General features: G+C 33.2%; 1 protein-coding gene and 1 pseudogene across 3 annotated transcripts; one reads left to right on the forward strand and one right to left on the reverse strand.

Annotated features, from left to right (window-relative positions):
• The first annotated feature begins 1,532 nt into the window (after positions 1 to 1,532).
• On the forward strand, positions 1,533 to 24,403 carry LOC124355087 (trypsin epsilon-like). Of its 3 annotated transcripts, none has more exons than XM_046806030.1 (7): positions 1,533 to 1,630; positions 15,505 to 15,589; positions 15,928 to 16,013; positions 17,714 to 17,802; positions 21,176 to 21,425; positions 22,240 to 22,377; positions 23,640 to 24,403. In XM_046806030.1, exons 2-7 carry the CDS (start codon positions 15,535 to 15,537, stop codon positions 23,817 to 23,819), a joined length of 798 nt encoding a protein of 265 aa, XP_046661986.1. In that variant the 5' UTR covers positions 1,533 to 1,630; positions 15,505 to 15,534; the 3' UTR covers positions 23,820 to 24,403. The 3 variants fall into 3 exon arrangements, with proteins under 3 accessions (XP_046661986.1, XP_046661984.1, XP_046661983.1); XM_046806028.1 differs by lacking the exon at positions 1,533 to 1,630 and adding an exon at positions 7,960 to 8,111; XM_046806027.1 differs by lacking the exon at positions 1,533 to 1,630 and adding an exon at positions 14,088 to 14,206.
• On the reverse strand, positions 11,119 to 12,561 carry LOC124355915 (annotated as a pseudogene).
• Positions 24,404 to 24,531: the final 128 nt, after the last annotated feature.

Genomic DNA, 24,531 nt, shown 5'->3' on the forward strand with positions numbered 1-24,531 from the left:
TATGATCTGTATATTGGCTGTGGTGGTTTTATTGGAACGGGGTCTACAGTTGTACCTGCTAATGATTAGCTCAGCAACATTAAACAAGAACATCATAAAGCCTGTATGTCCTTTATTTCTTTAAAACTGGCAAAGACCTAAGCTTGACACGACTTTAATGATTGGTTATCTCGTTACTTGACTATCATTGAAGTGACAATGACACACAAGAGCATCTGGAAACAACCCAGAGACACGTGTTTTATTGACACTCCAATGAATACCAACCATTGGGATTACCAGTCATCAACATTTACTCGGAATCCGAGCAACATCTTTAGAGCGAGGAATTCTTGGTCAATTTGGTCCTGAAATTTAGGTTGATTAGGAAACTCACTGTCCACTATGGTCGTGGAGACTCTAAGATGTAGACCTTTCGGAATAAAATTATTGTCACAGCTTTATGATTTTGCAGAAAAATTATAACCTAACCTTATCATACTTTGGAATTTGGATGGATTAATTAACAGCTCATATTGTACCCACTACTTCAAGTACTCTTATTCCTTCTTGTTTTTGTACAAATAATACAAAAGATTTGAATCAACCAAAGGAAAGTTTATAGTGAATGAATTATTTTATTATTTATCAGGGGAAGTTAGAGCTATCAGGTCCATTCTCGCACTTAACCTGTATACTTACCTTACTTTACAATCATCTGTGATTTTTTCAACAATTCATTTCAACATCTATTATTTCTAGGTTCCAAATGACTATACCAAAATTACAGAGCAGCTCACTTCTCTATCTTTTAACCCTCATGGCATCCAAAAATCACCCAGAGATTCACCAAAACGCAGTATTCAGTAATAAGGGCACGATAATTAAATAAACAATTTTATACCCAACATCCTTATTATAAAACCTTGAATGATATAGACAGAATATTTTTATGAATCTCAAAATAAACTTAATCTTTATATCTAACCGTTACGGTAATGAACCAACATTCCAAGATATTACAATAAACTCTAATTTGGCTTCATTAGTATTAATTGTTAATCCAGTATCTATTCTGAATCTAGTATTTACGGCCCAACCTTAATACTATTTAAGTTGGTGTTTTAATAGGTTCAATATTCTACACCTTTCCGTTTTTTTTTTTTTTTTTTTTTTTTTAATCCTGAGAAAGCTTCTAACAACTTCCTTCTAGTGAGGAAACACAGCTCGCTCCAAGATTGGAAGCGGGTTTTCATGACGCAAGATTTGAACATTACATGAGTACGTCTGACTATTCCATCAGCATCATCAACTGAGAGTAGTTAGAAATTTAAATTCCGGATGTTTCACAGAGAACGTTGAAGCGACCAATTACAGGTAATCAAAGCAGCTCTTTTAGACTGTCAACAAACGACCTTTGTGTTTATTAGGTCGTGGTACAGTTTGGGAAAACCCGCGCGTGATGAGGTCAGTGATCAGAGTCACGAACCAGTGCACCAGGCACGGAGGACTGGCTATAATAGTACATACCTTGGCCAGTCAAGTCGAGAGTTACACCGTTGACACCCGGTGCTGTGTTTGGTTTGTAAACTAAGCGTGTATCCAGATCAGCTAAGTGTACTCTAAGTTCGTTCACAATTGTGTTGTTAAGGTTAGTGATTGCTTTGTCAAAAAGAATATTTTTGTTTTCATTAATATGTGAATTGGTGGTTTTAGAAGGGTTTCAATGTAGTGACTTCTAATTAATACTACAATTTAATATATTTTAATTTAGAAGTATTACTGATTTAAGACGTACCGTTTCATTAAATGTTCTCAGGAATGTAACTGAAATACTCTGTACGACATTGGCTTACTAATTTATGTGGTAAATTGTAGTAAGAAAAAAGTAAATACAAAGGAAAAATTTATGAGGTGATACCAGTTTCTATGAGTTTCATTGTTATCTTGGACTACAATTTCAATTTTATTATATTATCTTGGATTTGTATTGAAAATCTACTCTGTTATTAAGTCTGATCTACTAATATACCACACAAGATTGTAACGCATAAATCCTAGATGTAGTGTTTTGTTGCTTCATAATGTAAGTAAACTTAGGAAAACGAGCATTTTCTTGTGATCGAATATTTTTTTAGTGCTGTGCCTTTCTCGTTTAGGGAAGATTTGTCAACGACGATCTTAATCTGTATAATACCACACATGGACTCACATGAACTAAATTATGTTTTAAATAAATTTAACTGATCTATTCAATTCCATAAATTCTCTAAATAAACCAATTCAAGTGTTAAATTAAGTTTCAAAAAGTAAACTTCAATTAAAATTACTAGTGTTATTGGTCTTTGTGACAAAAATTACTATTATATTATGAGCAAGAAGCTAATTTTAAGTACAGCAAATAGTTTCATGCAGAAATGAAATAAAAAAGGATGCACTAACATGTTGGAAGAGTATTAAATATTTTTAGTTCAATCATCATATAATAGTATGATATTTCATTCTTACTATTATAAAAAAAACTGTGTAAGTGTGTGTGTGTGTTTTACTTAACACGTATTATAATATTTAACACATAGAGTAGGCTTAATAGTAACAACAATTCTTATTTAAACCTTTTATACAACTGCTGGTGAGCACAGAGTAAAAAAATACCCAGATAAGAAAATTAAAAGATTTAGTAAAAATAGACTTTTAACTGTACGTTTGACCAAATATTAAGTATCCATTGCTTAGTTAGTACTGTAACACAGGTATCAAAGACAAGTTACTGTCTAAGTGTCAATATAAATTGAAAGAATGTTTAAAACCCATCTTAGTTGTATTTTTGCATGAGTAGACTTCTCTCAGATCTGTTTATGTAAATATTTTATTGATCAGGGCAACATGTCAAGCTCAAATATTTGTGGTACCAGAAATATCTTAGACTGGAAGTAAACTACAAAGGGCAGAATTAAGAGCTTTATTACCAAAGTAGTCCTCTCAGATCTGTGTATTTACGTATATTTTCTTGATCAGGGAACAAGGTATAATAAACTGTGGTAACAAATACTAATTCCGGGATAAATCACAATGGCTATAAATATACAATTTTTACATATTTTCTTGGCGTCGGAAATATAATTCACACGAACCAGAAGTGCTCATATACGTGTAAATCCTGCGAAATTGCGTGCGAAGCCATGTGTTACCGATAGTAATAATCCCGAACAACTAACTACTTTATCAAACCAAACTCCGCCTCCATTTATCAACAAAATTGTTATTTGATATAATTTATTGAGATGTTATTATCTGTCCTAAGTCTATGAAAATAAATGGCTATATAAGTGGTAAAGATTATTGATAAGAAAACGGAATTAAAATGTATGGATAAGATTTATTTCCATTAGGAAAGGAATAAAATATTCAGATACTGATATAATTTTACTACGACTTTAGTATATTAAATCAAATTAGACGTTGTACACCATTTTAAAAATCATAATCATTTAGATTGAATAATAATTGAAAGATTCATCAAGAATTACCGAAAATAAAACTTAGTAATCGCGACAATATCTTTTGCCAAGTCCTGAAAATAATCCGCCCAATTTTGTGTCGAGGAAGTATAGGTGTAGTAGCATTAGAAAATGGTTTGAGGAGGCTAAGGGTTTCAGTTTTCCCAACATTTGAAAGTTCACTTATAAATAATGGTCATTTGATGGCGGAAGTGGTATTTACAAACTACACGGATATAAAACGTACTTTCCGATTTCGGAAAAAAAGAGGATATGCAAGGTGAGGTTGTAACGATTGGATGTAAAAAAAATAAGATAACTTAACATGCATTATTACTGTTATCCACAGTGCATTGCACCTCTAAAACTGTATTTATCAAAGCAGTAAAAAATAATTGAATTGAAGAAATGTTGTCAAGAAATTTCCATTCTTCAAATATAAAACAAGGCTTCCACACCTAAATAAACAGCTAATGAATGTTTGGAGTGCCGGTAGCCGAGCGGCCTAAGACGTTTTACTTTGGGTCTGAGTTAGAGATAGCGCAGGTTCAAATCCTGTCTGTGGCACTTTTTATCAGTACCATCGACCTTGTACTGTATCGACTCTCCCTCTTATTATGTTTGATAAGATCCTCGCACAGGTCAGTGGTCCATGAGGACGGGTAGAAAAAGACTTAAAAGGGGATCGGCTTCTCCTTTTTTTAATAAAGAAAAAAAATCGAAAGCTAACATGGATGAACAATATTTCAAATAAGGATGACAAATATGTAACCTTACGCAGTAGTTTTAGTAGAAATAACTGTAGTGTTCGTTTTTCTCCCTCTATCATGTATGACGTGATGACTAATCCACTTTTCAAATCAAATTCAATAATGATAATAGGCTACACAACATTTCCTGTTACACACTCATTGTGTATCTTGCACTTTTTAGATAAAACCCCAAAAATGAAATGAGAGCCCTTATCCCAGTGCTAAAAATAACACAAATAGAACGGACTGAACATCCATGCACTGAAACTACTTCTTATTAATAATGGTTTTCTTTATTATTTACTGATTACTACTTTTTGTGTCATACACCATATAACATTCTAAACTCAATTTACAACAATTATTTATTCCTTTTCCCGTGTACTATTACATTTTCAAAACATGTAAAAGAAAACCATATCTAAAACAAACTAAACATTGTTTTGAAAATATTAATAAACATTCATAAACACCCAAAACATACAAACCGATCAGTTTGATTGTGAGAACAACCCAATTTACTATACTAAATACTAATACTGATTTACTATTTACCTAATAACTATCTGGCAAACTACCCAAATTATTAATGAACCTTCAATAAAAACTCTATACTCTTAAACCGGATTTTTCATAGATATATTTGATTGTCGCCTTATAGAGAAAGTGGTTGATTAGAGAAAGGATGAAAACTGGAGTCTAACGACATAAAGAGAAAGTGCTATTTCTTGTATTTAGCAAATAAGGAAAATGTAAAATGAGTAGAAACATAGAAATCATCGTGCTAATGACAACCTTTATATACATAAAAACGATTATTGTATACTAGAATTTTTATTATTAATGGTGTTGTTGGTGGTAACAATTAGTTAGGTGGTAGTTAAAACTTATTAAAACATAAAACTGTATGTAATTCAATTACTTAACAAAAGTGAATATTGTACCGAATGGACGAAACAAATGGAGTTGGATACCGCTGAGTCGTGGATATGAATACTCGATTAGCAAAGTTTACTTATACTGTTTAACTGTGGTAAATAAACATAAAAACACCGCTTTTAGGTCTTAAATATTTTTATTAAATAATATATTGCCACCTTGCTGCCAAATAGAGTGATAATGGAGTAAATGATATCATGAGGGTGGGCCTAATGGTTCCAATGTTCTATGGGAATTTTGTATACGAAGTTAATAATTAATAACACTTTAAAGTTGACTTCCCTTCACGTTGATGGCGACTCACAAGCGCGGGCGTCAGCATCTTGGCTGGACATTGCAGCTGTAGTTGGAAAAAAGTGAAGATTAATAGACTAGAAGTTTAAAAGAAGAAAGCTGGAAGCACTCAAAGTTGTACTCATAGTTAAAATCTAACTCAGAGACTAAAAGTTAATCTCGCGGAAAAGGCGCGCGAGGCGTTCCTCGGTTGCAGGAACGGCAGCTACCAATTTCTCGAGAGAAAAAAATAATACGCATGCCAAGTAGGTTATTTATACGCCAAGATTTTAGTTGCAATAAAATCGGATGTAACTTATACTAACCAGTAACGAGTAACAGGGTTGCGAAAATATGTATTATATAAAATACAACTAAATAACGGTACAATATAACCATGTTTTTGATTAGTCAGTTTGTATAGAATAAAAGAATACTAAAATCTGAGACAAGTTTGAGATAAGTTCAAGGTAAATTATGAACACGTAAATGGAAACTTCTCCTTATGGTTAAGTATTTGACGAATAATATTTTGTTCTTCAGTAAGCATTCAACTTTTTACAATAATTTCTTCTTTTATTACACTATGGATCATACCTTATCTGTGACCTTATGTACTGTCTGATGTCATACCTTTCGTTATGTTAAATATAGCTTTTATTACGGGGTATCTGACACAAGTATTATATTTACAATTATAATTCTATTGAAATAATTTACATACATCTTAGTGCTTTTTGCCGCCTCCATGAATTTTTAGACCTTAATTGTATAGTCCTTGAGGTTACATCTATATTGAAGTCGGCCTGGATATAGCGATATTACTCAGTAGAATCAATATCAGTATCCGAGGCAAGGTATCAAGAGCTTCCTCAATGATCTACGTTGTTATTATAATACATAAAAGTCCACTTCTTTTGAGTTGGCCGCTACCGCAGATTCAAAGAGGCGAGTTGTTGAAGTATCCATCCTTCAATCTGTCATGTTTAAAATACTTTGCCTATAACTGAGTAGTAACAAAATACAAATTATACAAATATTACTATAACTTTGAATAATTTATCTCAAAACTCAGAAGTGATTTTGATAATGGCCCTAGTATCAGAACATAAACGCCACCAGTTGTAATAATGGCCTCATTGGTAATTCTTTGAATGGCAGCGATATGAAAATATTCTCATCTTTCCCCACCCCAAAGTAATTTTCTTGCTGAACAGAGTACGTCTCTGCCTTCAATTTCAGGCAATACTCTTAATGTTAGACTCTAATGTAGAATGGCACTAGCGTTCTCAACTAATTGAAGGCGTTCTTAATTCGCCGATGAGGCAGTCTGTGTTAAATATAGTAAAATATTTTTATCAACCAAAAATTTCAGTAGAATTGACAGGATTCAAGAATTGCATATGCAACAACATAGAAATATCACAGGAACACTGCTCGCGGCGCCATCCGATAGTTAGACCTAACAAACCACCATCAGCGGGCCTTGTATAAAATATGTAATGGTACAGAGTGGTACTACACCCATGTGAGACGATTGGATTAAGGGTATTGTATTAGGCTCTCAGGCAGCAGGCTAATAATGTGTTTTTATTGATTTTTTATTTTTTTTAATGGTATAATTTGTAGATTCTCTCAACGATATTTTTAAATAACATGAAAAAACTGCATAGTATTTCCTTTTTAATATTTTTTCAGATGTTTCGATTAAAAATTTCTTTAATGGGCAGCTAAAGTAAATAATCTCAATTCAAAAGACAACCCTAACAATAGGGATTCACTATCAATTGAAAAGGAAATAAGAATGGGAATCATTTAAATGGGAATAATTTAACAATCAGGCGATTGGTACGTAACAGTTCAAGGATAGATAAAAACAGTATGATGTAGCATTTAAAATATTGCATAAAAATCCAGGAACAATAATAAGTTTTGAGGCATTTCTATGTTTTAGAAGCTGATTCTAAACATTATGTGAACAACTTCAAACATTTCAAGTTTCCGTCAACCTTTAGTAAGATATTCCTACGAGAAAATTATATACCTACCTAAAGAGAATAATGCCGTAGTAAAATTAAAATAACATATCATTAATATTAACCTTCAATCTATAAGGTTTCAAACCAAGTTAAAAGAAAATGTTCAGGTTTTTATTTTTAACATTAGCAGTGCCTTTGACTGGTAAGCTGTTACACGACTTAATGTTCAGAAATTAATTATTTTAGACCCCTGATATTGATATGGGTAGGATATTATAGGATAAATACTTTGCATTCTAGTAAGGGTGAGTATTGCTGAGTCGGGTCTCTTCCATCTGAAATAATTCGTCCAAAATATAATGGTTGAATGGCCCGATTATAGCAAACATTAAATAAGAGAAAATTTATTGAAAGATTTTTTTATTCATGCTCCGGGTGACAAATGAAACAGACACGTCCCTGTAAGCCAGCACACAAACATTCTCTTCTGTGTGAGTGACCTTGGACTGTCGGTTACATTTGCAGAAGGCGCCAGTCCAGTACCATCCTCCCAGCTGGTCGGTCTATTTCTGCTGATGTAGCTCTGTGCTTTGTTTTGTGAATTAGTTTGTTAACTTCGTCGCTATGTCGAAATTTTTTAAAAGTGAAGATTAAAGTGAATAAAGTTATCTCCGCACGTTATTTTCAAGGTAAATTATGAAAGCAATTGAATCTTCTCATATATAGTTAAAGAATAATATGACGTACAATCTTTTGTTTTTCAGTTTAATTTTAAATTTTACAATAATTGCTTCTTTTAGTGCCTTGTTCGCTGTATCAGGTTTTATTTGATATTACACATTCCTTCCTTTTAATATAGCTATTCTGACGGGGTATTTGACACAAATACTATTTTTAATTATCATTTTCTTCGAATTAGTCAAAAAGTCTTAATTCCACTTCCTGGATTTTTATATTCTTTAGTGATATATTGTCTTTTAAGTTACATCTCTGTTGAAGTTGATCTACTTGATCATGACATGGCTGTATTTCTCTGTATATATAATATCAATATCCGAGGTAGCATGTCGGTAACTTTTCCTAGTGGTGTGCGTTGTCACTTACAATGTCACCTCACTTGAGATAGCCGCTACCGCTGACTCAGAGAGCCGAGTTGTTGACATTGAAGTGTTAACATCAAGTGACAACACTGCTCTTGTTTTACGAACCAATACTACGAATTTTAGACGCGACAAATTAGGAAATGCCTTCGTAGCGGTTCAAAACTTATTCTTGCGAGAATAAAACACGTCCAGGCAGTCGAATGAGCTTACCTACGTTTTAACTCCGTATTAGCTACTGTAGAATTATTACATGAACGCGAGAGTAGGAGGTTATTAAAAGCAAATGGGTGTCAGAGCTTGAGTGTTTTATCGATGTTGCGTTTTATGCCGTGCACTTTGTTTAATCACGCGATCTGTTTTTAAAGGCATTAATTATTCTTCATGAAATTGCAGGTGTTTTCTTTGGCAATATTAGTTAACGGAACATATTTTCTCCTTCAATACAGTGAACTAGACCAACTACTCGTAATTTTATCATCTTAGCATGTAAACACATAACAAACAAGTACGTGTGTAACGTCCGTTAAAATTTGTTGTATTAGATCTGGAAATTGTGTTTCTTAAATAATTTTGTCTGTGCGTTGGCGAAGCTTATTACTCAAGGGGCTGGAAAATTCTTATTTCCGTCTGTCTTTTCGTACAATATCTCTACAACAAACTGAGGTACAGACCTAAAAGATTTGCGTGAAGCTTCTGTATCTGTATAGGTAACACTGAGTTTGATGATAGTGCATGTCACTCCATGAGATTTTGGTTGAGAGTTAGTAAGTATTTTTACATTGGTGTTATGGGTAACCATTACAGCAAGGAGGAAACAGTATAATAAATAAAGTCGTAAACAAACTGAGCCTTAAATCTGTAGGACATCTCGAGAATGAAATCAGTTACAGATTTGAACCTTTGCACACAACCTCAAACAAGTCTGTTACGTGACACATGGTGTGGCTTACTTCTAACTTGTTTATTTAATATTAACGAATAAGAAGCGTCGTAAATATAATCTCCTTGGAGAAGAAATACTTGCGATGGGTTATGTGAAACCCAACGTAAAAATGTATTGTCCGGCATTTGAAAATCGTTTCAAATTTAAACATTTTTCCACTTGGTTCAATAGTGTATTTTCATGGCCAGCCTTGATGGTACCCTTCCGTGAATTTTGAGAAAATTATAACATTTTCTAACAAGAGTATCCTTATACTATATTTCAGAACTTCAATACACTAAAACTAGACATTTCCTGCAAATTTAGTTTCAATCAGTTTAATTTAAACAAAGATATTAACGTAACAGGCCATATCGAAGGCACGCTGGTGATTTGTTCATCCCATTGTCTGAGAACAGCCTTGACTTACTATCTCTAATAGCGCTGAAGGTTGCCCTATGTCAGGAGACTACGCAGAAATGAAATTTCATGCGTCTAAAATAAGTAAGTTATTGTTTCTTGACATATCCCTCTGATTGATCGGTTAACGATCATCCAAATCATGGAGGGTCATGTTCACTAGATATCCGCTGGTCTTAGAGACAGACAGATTTTGGCACCCTGAGTGATGCGCTTCGCTCATGCTGAGCCAAAATAAGAGATTACTCTGCCAACAAGATTTACATAGAAACGTTGAAAATGGGTTTAGTCTCCCTAAACTCAGATCCGAGATACATGTTGTATTACAAGCGCAGTTTCGTGTTGTTAAGGCAAACAACAATGTAAAATTACAATGCTGTTACATAAAAGAATGAATTATGAATAGTTAAATCAAATATATGAATTAAAATGGAACACTATAAATTGTATGGAAAAAGATTTGTGTGGATTTTCATTTTGGTCGTTGAAACCTAGCACTCTGTAGGCTGTCACAATTTCATATTGTTTGCCAGGGAACGGGAAAATCTGCCATACTGTCTGTCGTTCTATCTGGCAATTATAAAATGAGGTATGGACTTGAAATTTTACTTTGAATCTCAGCGAAGTCTGTTACACGACACATTATATGGCGTACTCCTACCTTGTAATTGTAAAAATTACATGCAAAATTTTGAAATATGTATCAAATCTTATTCTCGAGATCATACAAAAAGGGTTGACACAAAAATAACGCTTGATATAACTCATCATTGTAGAAATAAAAAATTCATACAGAATGTAAAGTAATCTGTCTGAATATATATTTTCACATGAAACATTCAGATTTGTGTTAATTAAATTGGGTTTCTCATCAATGGTTGGATAATAAATGTCATATTCACATAAATTCACTGTAAAATGATTTTTTATGTGTTGTATTTAGTTAGGCTATATAAGTAAACAATTCACCTGTTTAAATCTACTATGGATGCATTGGGTGCGTTTATAAATGTATTTATTCTCCTATTTTCTCGTTGTCATCGTGGTTACCGATAAGACTGGTGTAAAATTATTCACTAACACTCACCCAACTATCATGGGGGACATGCAACTCAGTTTTCCCCATATAGAAATGAAGCTTCATGCACAATGTCAGGTCCATAAGTCATATGGACATATCGTTTTCGTCATATCGTTCGGAACGGACGAACAAACATAAATGAATTTTTTCAGCCCTAAGGGTCTTTAATCTTTAAATAAACATTACTTTAATGCCAGTAATTAAAACTTCTTAAAACTCTTTTTGGATCTTGTTCCCTTGGTGACCTTGAGAACGTTGAATCTGACAGTTTTGCTGAGAGGACCACACTCACTGACCGTGACACTGACTGACATCTCTGAAACATGGTGAAAGGTAAACAGACATGTTCCTGTGACGTTTCTCAAAACGGTTGTACTTCCTGATGTAGTGAAGCTAGCCCCTACGGATCACAATTGTCTGTTGCATCTTCATCTTCTGGACCAGTCCAGTCAAGATACGCCCTCTTATGGACACATTTCCGATGATAGGACATTTCTTGTCTATGTATGTACCTTCAATGGCCTCTCTGGGAGTTTTGAAACCAAGACCAACACTGCGACTTCTCCTCAGCGCTTTCTTTTTGAGACCAGGTTTTGGAGCCTTGCCGAGATGCTTTGCCGAAGCTCTGCCAATTATAATGCTGTAATATAACACACGCACGAGTTATGAATTTTTTTAATAAAACACACACACACACACACACACACACCTATTCTTTTTAAAATTAACTTCAATGCTTTTATTATTATGTGTACTTGTTAAGCGTGTATTTAACACTTTATGGGTTCGTAAGAAATGTCGAGTTTTTCGGTGGAATATTTATGGTAATTTATCTCTGCTCTTGCAGTACTTTAAATGTAATCAACAGTACTTTACTGCGCTTGTCACGCAATTAACATTTTTGGTCCTTCTTCGACCCTTACGTTTAATGTTCTGTATCAAATGTTGATTCGTTGGCAATTTATTATCTACATAAACATTTTTCCACATCATCCAATCAATTTGAGAGACTTCATCCACATAAATAAATTGTAAATATTCGCAACTCTCAAACCATTAGCCATTTTTAATCTTAACATTAGTAATATATAATCAGATACACCAATAAGTGTCTGTATGTCTTAAATTATATCCAAATTCGTTTTGAACGTTTCTTTAACACGCTATGTAATTTAAATTAGATTAATATGTAAATAATCATTTAATTACAAATTATTAACATGTTCAGTATTTGTGAAGATAAATTGTGTGATTTAATTGGAATGCATGGCTACCTGGGACTAAAAAATCATTTTGATGATTCAATTAATGCTTAGCAAGGATCCCAAAAAGCATTTTATGGGTAGGTAAACTTTAGTCTTTTTCGAGATATCCTAAAGTATGAATTTTTATTGATGAGATTGAACATGGAATAAACTTATTTTTATTTTTAAAATGTCGTTCATTTTGTGTATTCCATTAATTTATTACTTAATTTAAAAAACTTAACGAAATTATCAAAAAAAATTTCTTCGTGTTTTGGTGCCTTATAGAGGTCACAAAAGGCACTTGCCGACCTTGAGATCAGGATGCGGGTATGCTGACCTCACTTCGCGGTCTGTCAGGAAGCTCATGGCGTGCGGACCGTGGTTGCATCATCATAGCGTGACGTGCCGAGAGAGGCTCCCCTCAACAAATATTTAGTCTCCGAGCCTGAGGGAGCATTAGCAGATTGGCTCGTGCAAGTGAGCGCCCCCCAGGGAGGACTGGGAGTCCGTCACGTGACCTAACGAGGGTTACCTTACGTCAGTGACTACAGCTGGGGATATCAGCTGGCAGATATTGTTTCGTGTCTATTCCTGTCAAATAAAACAAGAAAGAGCAATCACGTAATTGTGACTCTTTTAAGACATCGACAGTTTTCATGACAGTCTTTTTAGAATGAGCTGTTCCACTATTTTATGTTAAATTTATATTCTTACATGTAAATTCTGCAATGGAGTTCTAAAATAATTTTAAAGTGTATTCTCTTAGGCACATTTCTCTAACAATTTGATCTAGGCCTTCCACGAGTATCACAAAATATTACGGTGTTAATGCTTAATTCCCTTCATAATAAAAATTGATTTAGTAAATTACAAATTCCACTCTAATCAATATTAATGCAAATCTGTAACTTTATGTGCATAAAAAATTAATAAACTTTAAACTGTTTAAACAATAATAGTTTACCGTATTGTATAAATATTTATTTTGGTAAAGTTTATGTTGGTCTCCTAAGTATTAGCACGCGTAAACGTGAGAGAGTATCAACTTATCTACCCGCTTTCACTGGTAGAGACTGAAACACAGTAAACCACTAAGCATACCTGTTAAACAGCACGATATCATTCCTTAGGGTGGGTGTAATAAAGGGATCTTCCTTTATCTATTCGGAACATCCTGTCATTCCGGAATTAGTCAGTGGTCCTTAAAGGTCAACGTCGATTAGGGATGTCCTCAACTTCTTGTACTAAATGATACACAATCAAAGAATAGATCAACATAGATCAAAAAATTAACATGCATCAATTAGGAATACGCCGCATGTTGAAGTGTAATATCGCTTTACTCAGTTGTTTATCAAATTTATTTATTCTGGAATTTTCTAATTGCCATCATGTGTTGCTTACCCATAAGACCAATGTAAAAATGTTCGATAACGCTCGACTGAATCTCATGGGGTGACACGCACCATCATCGAACTCGATTTTGTTTATGTATTTGTGAGTGTGGTGTGTGTGTGTGTGTGTGTGTGTGTGTGTGTGTGTGTGTGTGTGTGTGTGTGTGTGTGTGTGTGTGTGTGTGTGTGTGTGTGTGTGTGTGTGTGTGTGTGTGTGTGTGTGTGTGTGTGTGTGTGTGTGTGTGTGTGTGTGTGTGTGTGTGTGTGTGTGTGTGTGTGTGTGTGTGTGTGTGTGTGTGCGCGCGCGCATGAAGCTTAATTTAACGCTTCGCTATCGCTCTGCCTGTTGTTTTAATGGCAACGAGGTAAATCCAAATACTTGTCAAAACCCACACATTAACGTGTTTCTACTTAATTAGGCTGTGGTGACTCATTACAACATATACTGTTACTGAATGAATGAGTACCCAGTTGTACACTAATTACTATTGCTTGCAGCTGATAACGCTGAGTTCACTGTAGCAACTAATAGCATGTATGACGTCATACCACACCTATCTACTCAACCATGATAGCGCTTCACAATCAGCTGGCCCTGTCACGCCCTCATCCCACAGGTAAGAGTCCTCTCTTCTACCTGGAAAATGTTCCCGTAGGGAATACCCAAGGAATGTAGTGTGCAGGCTGTAGTGAGTCGTATGATTACGCGACGACTTTATTATACTTTTATGTTCTTCTGTTTCTAATTTTAACACGAAAAGCGTGCCTTACTTTTGTTTTATACCTTTCTCTACTTGTATACATCTGTATAAATGGGGTTTATTATCACGCAGAGTATTACAAACTCATGACTTGTACCACTTGGAAACTATTTCTCGCAAAATGAAGAACCTTTCCTCTCAAATGAATTCTTTATACTTAAAACTTGGAAATAGTGGATACTAAGTTCATTTCACACTATTACTGTGGAATATTAGTAGATAACAAAGAGAAACGTTCGGATGAGGTTTACAAATCAAATAATATACTACTCTGCGCCTTTTGTTGAACATCATTAGTATTTTCATCATTTAAATTAGATTTTCTATTTTAAAAATTGTTGATTGTTACTACGCTTGTATGCAAAACAGTAAAATATTTATTTAGCAGCAAATAATATTTTAGAATGCTGTAAATGGTTATTCAGTGTGCGGTGTATCGTTCACTTTTTGGAGCATCATTTATCGTAAATGATCTGAACTGAGACTACCATTTACTAACTGGTGAATTAAAATGCACTTTTTGTCAATAAAGGGTCAGAACCAGACCAGCAACCTAAATTACAATTCATGCAATAATAATACAACGTGTATTAAATAAATTGAAAAAAAATTAAAACTTAAATGGACATAACACAAGCCTAATGATAACGTTGTTGAACAGTGCTAGACAAGATAAGTGTGGTGAGAGAGTATGTATTATTATGTATTCTATATCCCACGAAATCTATAGTAAAACATATTTAGAACCCACTGAAAACGGCAGCAGACTGCCTTATCTGGGGAAATTATTGTAGTACATTAAATTTTTAAATTTTCAGAATAACAGTAGTTGTTACAATATTGGTATTAATAATTTAAAATGCAATATTCTCTCAAATATATAGAAAAATGTATAAAAAGTGTTGTTATGCACTCAAATTTGAAGGCCTAGCAAAGGCCAGACACTAATGGTGTAAATATTTCTGACAAAAATACTCTTCAGTTATATCTTATCGTGTGGAGCGAGAAAACCCATTTGTAACGACTGAATTTCATCACCAAATAGACGTTCAGGTGTAACGAATTATCAGCTGCATTTCCTGTGACATTACTCATACTGTTTGATATATCAACTCCCACTACCTTCCTCTGCTGATATGTGTTATCTATTAAAGGTCTGGGAGTACGTGAGACATTAGACCGCCATGAGCCGCACGATCGCTTCAGTTGGGACTGGATGTCTTATCGCTTTCACTGCTGGTGAGTATTACTACTGTAGTTGTAAATCTGATACTTTCTATACAATCATATTTGTATAGTCTTCATTGTGAACGCAACCTTGTTGATCGTATAAAGTACAATAAAGTTGTAGGTATTAATAAACACACATTCGCTATAGCGTTTTTATATTCAGTTTGAGACTTAATAAATCAAATATTTCACCATCAGGTAGCTCCGGAAATTTATATTGATTTGCATTACGTTTTAATAATGTGATATACACTCCAATACATATAATTTATTATCAAACAATTATTTTATTAGTTACAGTTACGATATTAAATTATAATTAATGATGGTGATAATGTATGTTCCAGTGTTTCTATCCCAATGGGGTCAAATTGTAGCCCAAAACAGAATTTTGGGTGGATACGAAACCACAATCGAAGACGTTCCTTATCAGGTATAGTAATATAAAAACTTCATATGTAAGTAACTTCATACTTTATAATAAAAAATGGCAAAGCGTTCTGAAGAAACAGGATAGTTGTGAAATTTTGTTACGTTTAAGGTATTGAAATTTCATTGACTTATATTATTTATTTTGTTATTAATTTATTGTTTTTAAATTTTTATTACCCGTACTAATTTTAGGAATATATTATTAATACTCATGAACCATTTTTATTCCTAACAGTAATAATAATATATCAGTTTTATAAGTGATGAATAATTTTCCAAAACACTGAAGAAGAAACACCGGCAAAATTAATTAGCAAAAATAACAATAACAATATATGAGGAATTATCAGATCATGGACATTAGGATGGACAAATGCAATTCTTGACACTGTATCTATAGGTTTAGCATAATTTCTGAAGGTTTATCGCATTAAAATCAAATATAAAATGCTATTTGTGCAACTCGTATTTTCTTGAATAATGCTTTCCTGTTTTTTTTTTTTTCTAACTCTCGTCCGAATAATGTCACCGTGATCAGTGATCGACCTTAAGGAATATTTCCTTCATACTTGTAACGCCAGTCATATTAATCTCAGATTGTCTGAATCCTCACAATTCTTGGTTTGACAGTACGGACTTTTTTCAGAAGTCTTGAAACTCTCTGCACTTACACAAGTAAGTCTAATAATTTTGAATTCTAGTCTTTTTTCAATTTCCTGTCTCTTGGTTACCAAGACTGGTCAGCTGAGATTCCGAGACGAAAGATCTATTTTATATTACAAACTATTATATATATATATATATATATATATATATATATATATATATATATATATAATTTAAATATATAGATTAAATTCATATAAATACTTCAGAAACAATACGAAAATGAACAACAATTACTTTTATGAATTTTATTTTAGAAATATAAATTGTGTTATATGGAATATAAAAATAATAAATTAATTTAAATGTTTGTGGCTTTTATTACTCCACATCGGCTCGCCATGTTTCATTGTTCTCCATTCTTTAAATGCAAAACTTTTTTGAAAGTGTGCTTAAAAGCTATGCGGAGTAATGTTTAGTATAGTATAGTGTATTTATATTGTTCATGACTTATTTGTCTATTTATTATATGTTAAATTATTGCTGCCTTTTAGCATATGTTTGTGTTTGATACTTTCTAAAATGTGGTATATTTACGACTATATTGGAAGTAAATTAAAAAAATCATCTAAATATTGGCACCCTTTATGTTAGGCACTATACATACATTAATATTCGGTTTTAGTTCATAGAATTAGCAGGTTTTCAAAAATAATATTTATATAAAAATTAAAAAAAGGAAACCTTTTTGATAAAATACATACCCTACCATGTACTGTTAATATTTCTACCTGCAAATAATGAAATATGTATATTCATCAATCATTAGTCATTATGTACAAATAAGTACACATTTACGTTGTTCTGACATGTCTTTATGTACGAATACGATTTACGAACATTAAAGTCTGCAGCTGTGATGCCGACGTATAGGGATTAATGCGGGATAAAAAATGTCAGTTTTACTAAATGAGATTTGCAAAACTAATATTAAAGCCGAAATATTTTGTTTGTGGTTTCAAATAAATAATTTAAGAGTAAATATGTTTTGTGTTCATACTTATTATAAGAATTATGTTATTATTATTTTTCCAGCTGTCCTTGGAAGGAGGTCGGAGACATGTTTGTGGGGGATCTGTTCTCACTCAAAATTGGGCCCTGACTGCAGCGCACTGCGTATACAAGTAAGTGCTTTTGTGGACAAAATTCTGAATTAGTCATAAAATTAATTTAATTGTATTTCGAAACTATATATATAATGACACTCATAAAATATATATTTTATTCATAAATCGAGTAAATTAAGTATAGTCTTGGTCCAACATCAATACAATATTATTTTGGCATTCTTCGCAATGAGTAAATTAACAACATTTGTAATTTTTTAAGATTTTTTTAGTGTTCTATGACGTTAGAGAGTATTCAAGGGTTTTTAAGTGAAATTAAAATTATGGGTACATATTCGTATCTTGGATAAATTTGTAGGTTGTTTTAATCCACTATCTAAATATAAACTTTCCATGTGGGTATCCGCAAGCGTGCAACTCCTGTTGTATAGGTCCGTTCAACGATTCAACTTATGTCGTTGTATATTAGTACAACAATACAAAAATAAAACAAATATGTTTTGTATAATAAGTACCGGGCAGATAAATGTTTAAAGAACTACTTTAATACATTTCTGTTGGTTAACGTAATTTGCATTAGCACAAACATAGGAATGGTTGTCTTGGTTTTCGCGAGGTATAAAACGAGATTTTCCCGACTGACTCGCAAAATTGTATTTTGGGCCAATGGAAACACCCAGACAAGAACAGGAGTGTGTACTGTACGATGCAGCAAGATTACTGAATTCATTCGTTTCGCTGCCGACAGTGACCTCTGCGTAACGTGTAGCGAGAAACTCCCTGTTATTTTAGCAACATGATGACAACGAACAATGAATATTCTAACGTTTCGCTGCCGGCAACGGTTATCTTGGCGTCCCACAACGTGTTGCGAGAAACTCCCTGTTATTTTGGCAACTTTATGACAACGAACCATGATTTCTATCGTTTCGCTACTGACAGTGACCTCCGCGCAACATTTTGCGAGAAAATACCTGTTATTTTGGCAACGTGATGACAACGAACAATGATTTCTAACGTTTCGCTGCCTGCAACGGTTATCTTGGCGTCCCACAACGTGTTGCGAGAAACTCCCTGTTATTTTGGCAACGTGATGACAACGAACAATGATTTCAATCGTTTCGCTACCAACGGTTATCTTGGCGTCCTACAACGTGTTGCGAGAAACTCCCTGTTATTTTGGCAACTTGATGACAACGAACAATGATTTCTAACGTTTCGCTGCCGGCAACGGTTATCTTGGCGTCCCAAAACGTGTTGCGAGAAAACTCCATGTTATTTTGGCAACATGATGACAACGAACAATGAATTCTAACGTTTCGCTGCCGGCAACGGTTATCTTGGCGTCCCACAACGTGTTGCAAGAAACTCGATGTTATTTTGGCAACGTAATGAAAACGAACAATGAATTCATTAATTTCGCTGCCGGCAACGGCGAGCCTTACAAGGAAACAGTTTAAAGCGGCAAACTCGAAACTCTTCATCTGTTATTTCAGCAACGGGGTTATAATGAACAGCAGAGTTGTAGTGTTAACAATTATTATTTAATTGGCGAAAATTGATCTATAGCTCGATAATATCAGCTTGTACATCGGTTTTATAAAGCCGTAGTATAACTTACATTTAGTAGACAAAATTAATTGTTCAATTATGTTTAATACACGAAATACATTGTTCAGTTTTACCATGTTTGTGTGAGTTTTATAATTATGTACTGTTTAAACTTATATAACCAAAAAAACTGAAATATTTTTTGTTTTATTTTTTCCTGACTAATTATTTTAATACTTACGACAAAATCCATATTACTATTTTTCCATTGTATAACTAATTCTCAACGATAAAATGATATGAAGGATTAATCAGTCATATAATACAACTATTCTTGAGAGTTTTATTAAATTTTGCAATGCTTTATTGATCCAATAACATTTTGTGTTAAAATGTTATTTTTTACAAATTATTATAATCATAAAGAATTGTATGAATAATGTGAGATTCAATTTGAAAGTTTGTTCTTAATTATACAGCCATGAGTTTTTAATTATTTCAAAATACATTTTAGTACCGAGGCTAGGCAAATTTAATGATAAAGTTTAAATCCATCATGATAAATAATTTCGTGTATTAGAAGTTTAATGTATTTCAATAATTTTTATAAGCAACAGCCGTTGTTCAATGAACGTTGCGCAATGGATAGACGGACGACCGTTTCGCAATGATAAGTTGGGAAACAGTTGCTGAAATAACACATTGCCGCAACCTGTTGTCGTCTAGGAGTATAACGTTGCAGCACGTTGCCGCTAAACAACGACAATTTCCATCTCTACACCGCCGTGAGTCATGCCTAGTGACAATAGTGCTCTCTGATGCTGTGGTCACTAACTAATGTTTTGTGAACGCACACCAAATCACCAACTATCTGTAAGAAATATCTATAGTAGGTGGTGATAGCAAACATACTCCAATATTACCTTGAGGATTTTTCTTTATTTGATGTTAAGTTTTGTTTCGTTCTGATTTACTTTGGAATGAGTAATTATAATAATTTGATCAGTGCTTTTCAACTCATACTTTGTGAAGTTTTGAACTTAAATTAAATTAATTAAATTTTGATTATTATCTCACACATTTTTATTTTAATGCATATGCTGTAAGTATTTAAAAGCAATAACCAATCTGCTAGTGTCTTCCAAAAACATTATTTTATATACATCATTGCTGTCATTGTAACTGTAAAAAGTGTTTTTTAAATAATATAACTCAGCATAAAATATAAAAATAAATGGGAATCCAAAAATACCAAAGATAATGGGTTATTGCAGATATAAATTATATTAACCAATCATCTATTATAAGGCGAAAAATTCATGAATAAGTTTGAGGAAGAGTGTGATAAATTGGTAGGGTACAGCGTCTTGCTATTGAAACTTATTAAATTAACGAGATTGTGCTTTGATTGGTTAGTATGAACTCTATTACATTAATGTTATTCTTGACGCGTGTAGTAAGTGAATAGTCCAAACCATTCTTTTGTAATGTTGTACAAGACTTTTGATGCAATACTTTATTTCTGAACTATTCATCATCAGTAAATCCTTTGGAAAATTATATCATCATCCATTTCCAGTCATAAGACTGACTTCTAAAACTAATATTTTTGGACAAAGCATTCCATAGATTTACACATACCTCTGTTTGAACGCTGTTGAATAGTATCACTGGACGGTTAGTGTACTCCTGTTGTTTTGTATTATATTGAGTAAAATAGCTTTGATTGTAAAAAGTGAAGGATATTACCTTATAAACATGTATCACTTATAGCTCCGCAATGTTTATGGTATTGAATGAATTATTTTTAATGATAACTTAAATGTACATACAATATTTAGACAAGGCTCAAAATTTTACAATTTCATCAATGTTTCAGTGAGCCAGTGAGGTGGATGTCCTTCCGCGCAGGTTCAACGACACGAGGCTATGGGGGTACAGTCCACCCCTTCAAGTATTACATCTACCACGAGAAATACTCTGGAAGAAAGACACTGGACTACGATGTAGCTGTAGTCTTCGTCAAAGTGCCATTCGACTTCAAGACGGGGATAGCGCCTGTGACGCTCCCCTTCTCTATGCCCAGAGAGGGAGAAAGAGTCTTGGTGTCAGGTTGGGGATTTCTAGAGGTAAGTGTATTCAAAATGGTTTATCGTTGAGGGATAGATAACTTGATATTTTAATTAAAGATTATATTTGTTTGATTTTATTCTAATGACAATGTATTATCTTTTTGAATTCAAAGTAGCCTTGTAAATTTATAATACAAATATCATTAATTCCTGTTATGTATAATGTGAACATTACATTTAAGTTATGGTATATCTTATTTGTGAACATTACAAAATAACTGATTATCCAGTCCGTGTTTAATTGAAACTGTTTACGCTGTGTGATAGTCAATGTTTGTGTATTTATGGTTTAAATCCTTCCAAATTTATCGGTTCGTACTAGTATAAGAAACTGTTAACAAACTAAAAATCTTGGAATAGGCCGAAGTGTGGAATGTACTATTCTGGTAGCAAATGTTAAAACAATTAATATTGAACCGAAATATCTCTAGTATTAGCAGTATTCCAACACAATGAAAACTGGAAAATTTATAATAATTATAAAGACTTACAAATTAAGTTTTACTCCTAACGTTCATTTATAAAGACAGTTGTTAGAAAGGCAATGTCATTGTTACGTCTTAAAAAGTAATAACAATTTCAAAATCTGTAATTTGATATTTTGTGGCAAGTACTGCAGCATTTTAATTTTCTAATAAGAAAGTGTTGAACTTTTTTAGATAAGATTCACCTTGGGGTATGAATGTCATGAGGAATAAGATACCTATACAAAATTTGTATCTTATCAAGCATAGAATTGCATATCAGAAACATTCAAATTTGGTAATCCACAAATAATTAAGCATAACATATTTTCTGTTATTTGTTGCAGCCACAACAACTAAGGAAACCCAAAAATCTGGTTGCGACTGAAATCAGAGTATTCAGCTGGGAAGAATGTAAGAAAATGTATTGGCTGGTCACTCCCCGCATGATGTGTGCAGGTGACGGCTACAGGGACATCTGTGGTGTGAGTATCTGTGGAATTACACAACTTGTGAAATATAACTACTTTAAGATATTTTACTATAATATAGTTTACGACATGTAGTCATAAATATATTTCAACTTATTAGGTGCAGCACGCGATGAAAGGAATTGTTTACAACCGGTTTTGGAATTGTATCTTATCCCATTTGAACTTTTATTTCAGACCATAATGGTAAAACCTGTCTTTTACAGGATTTTCAAGAAATTGATAGTTAAATAAATATATCATTCGTATACCACAAGATTCTGGAAAATTCAGTAATCTAGTCGCATGACCCAGGCTGATTCACTTTGGAGTTTTCTATGTAGTCTTCGATGTTGTGGACTTTAACCAGTTAGGTTTACATACAAACTTAAGTGTATTCAATAAGATATTGTGCAATATTTCTATTGTTTTCAAGTTCTTATTTTATAAATCGGATTCAGTGTTTTCAAATCCAAAGCAAAGTAATTGTACGTATGACACATTTACTTTGAGATATAGTGAAAATTGTGGTACCTTACTATTTACCCACTTTTATTTCTCCCGTTTATAAATTATTTATATACGTAATTATACCTCAACGAAACCAATAATAATTCTGTTACTGTTCTTTTTACCTAAAACAGAAACTCAACGCCTCAAACTAACAGAGTGTTTATAAAAACAAACACTTTGACTATGAATATAACTATGTAGTCTTATCCCCACTCGTCACAGAAATTATGAAATATAAAAAATATAATATCTAATACAACTATTAATAACTTAATGACAAAAATCTTTTTAAATTATCACTGAGTATGATTCTTTCTAAAATTTTGCATTCAAATTTTCCATTAGTTCTTAGGTGTTATCTGAGTTTCTATAAATGGAGACTCTTCACATCACACACACACACACACACACACACACACACACACACACACACACACACACACACACACACACACACACACACACACACATTTTTTTGTGTCCAGAATTCGCCATAGACTGATCGAGTGAAAACAAATCAGTTATGTTATATATTTTTGGGGATTCTACAGTGCCTCATTGTTTTACAGAGCTTTGTCCTTCAGAAGAGTGTTTGGAGTGTGACTACAGTGACAATTGCAATAAACTATTCGATTAAATTACATTCCGTACTCTCCTATCTTAACAAATTAACACATCATTATTGATTTTATTATAGATCTTGGATATCCCGTTACTAGTAGCTCGGGTCTTCAGGTTTTGTGATATCTTCTATCTGTTCACAGGGAGACTCCGGTGGTCCACTAGTGCGAGGACGGAGGGAGCAAGTGGGGATCGTCTCGTGGGGATACAAATGTGGGGACGGCATGCCCAGCGTCTACACCAATATATCAGCAGTGGTCCCCTGGATCAGAGAGAAGACAGGGATGGACGATTACATAATGTTTCCACCAGATTACTACTAGTAAGAGAGCAGTAGGCGTACAAGCTCTACAGACCCGGGAACTGTGTGCTAGTCTGTTAGTTATATATGTGAGATTATGTCCTTTTGAAAAACACCATTTTGTAAGTTATCGAGAATCCCTGTAAATACTGTAAAAAGAGAACCCTATCTACTAGCTATGACTAGAAACTAGCTATGACTAGAAAGGTGGGATCAGCTATTTCTATTTATTTTTAGTGTAATTTATTTACATGACTGAGTAGTAGGCCTATATTTGATAAGCCCGTTAGAAAATCATTTAAATGTATTCATTTTGTTCTTATCAGTATTATCTAGATTTTTCTGCTTCTTGTGCGTTTTAAAATAAGTAAAAATAATTTAGCTACATTATTCTATTATAGATTTGATATGTTTTAAACTAGTCATTATACAATTCTTTTATTTGTATATAATAATAATATCTTTTTTAATCACTCTAGGTTAAAAGTAATGTTTTGTTTAGTATTTTTATTATATCTTCCTGTTCTGTTTTCCGATTAGAATAACATAAAAAGCGTTTAGGGAATAGTAACTCTTGTTGAGTAAAATATATTAATTTCAAACTAATTTCTATAGTTTCATTTTCAATCCATTACTGTGTCATTTACATGAATATATTTTCCCATGACCGACGTGAACTTTGTGTTCCCTCCATTTATTTAATGTAATTTCCTCATGCATTTATTTTCATACAC

Source organism: Homalodisca vitripennis, chromosome 2 (genome assembly GCF_021130785.1).
Source record: "Homalodisca vitripennis isolate AUS2020 chromosome 2, UT_GWSS_2.1, whole genome shotgun sequence".
Taxonomy (NCBI): Eukaryota; Metazoa; Arthropoda; class Insecta; order Hemiptera; family Cicadellidae; genus Homalodisca; species Homalodisca vitripennis.

Excerpts from the sequence above, each read along its gene's own strand:
- LOC124355087 (XM_046806030.1), top strand. The coding sequence starts at position 15,535 with ATGAGCCGCACGATCGCTTCAGTTGGGACTGGATGTCTTATCGCTTTC. Across the intron at positions 17,803-21,175 it reads GCAGCGCACTGCGTATACAA|TGAGCCAGTGAGGTGGATGT; the intron begins GTAAGTGCTTTT and ends TCAATGTTTCAG. Across the intron at positions 22,378-23,639 it reads GCTACAGGGACATCTGTGGT|GGAGACTCCGGTGGTCCACT; the intron begins GTGAGTATCTGT and ends ATCTGTTCACAG.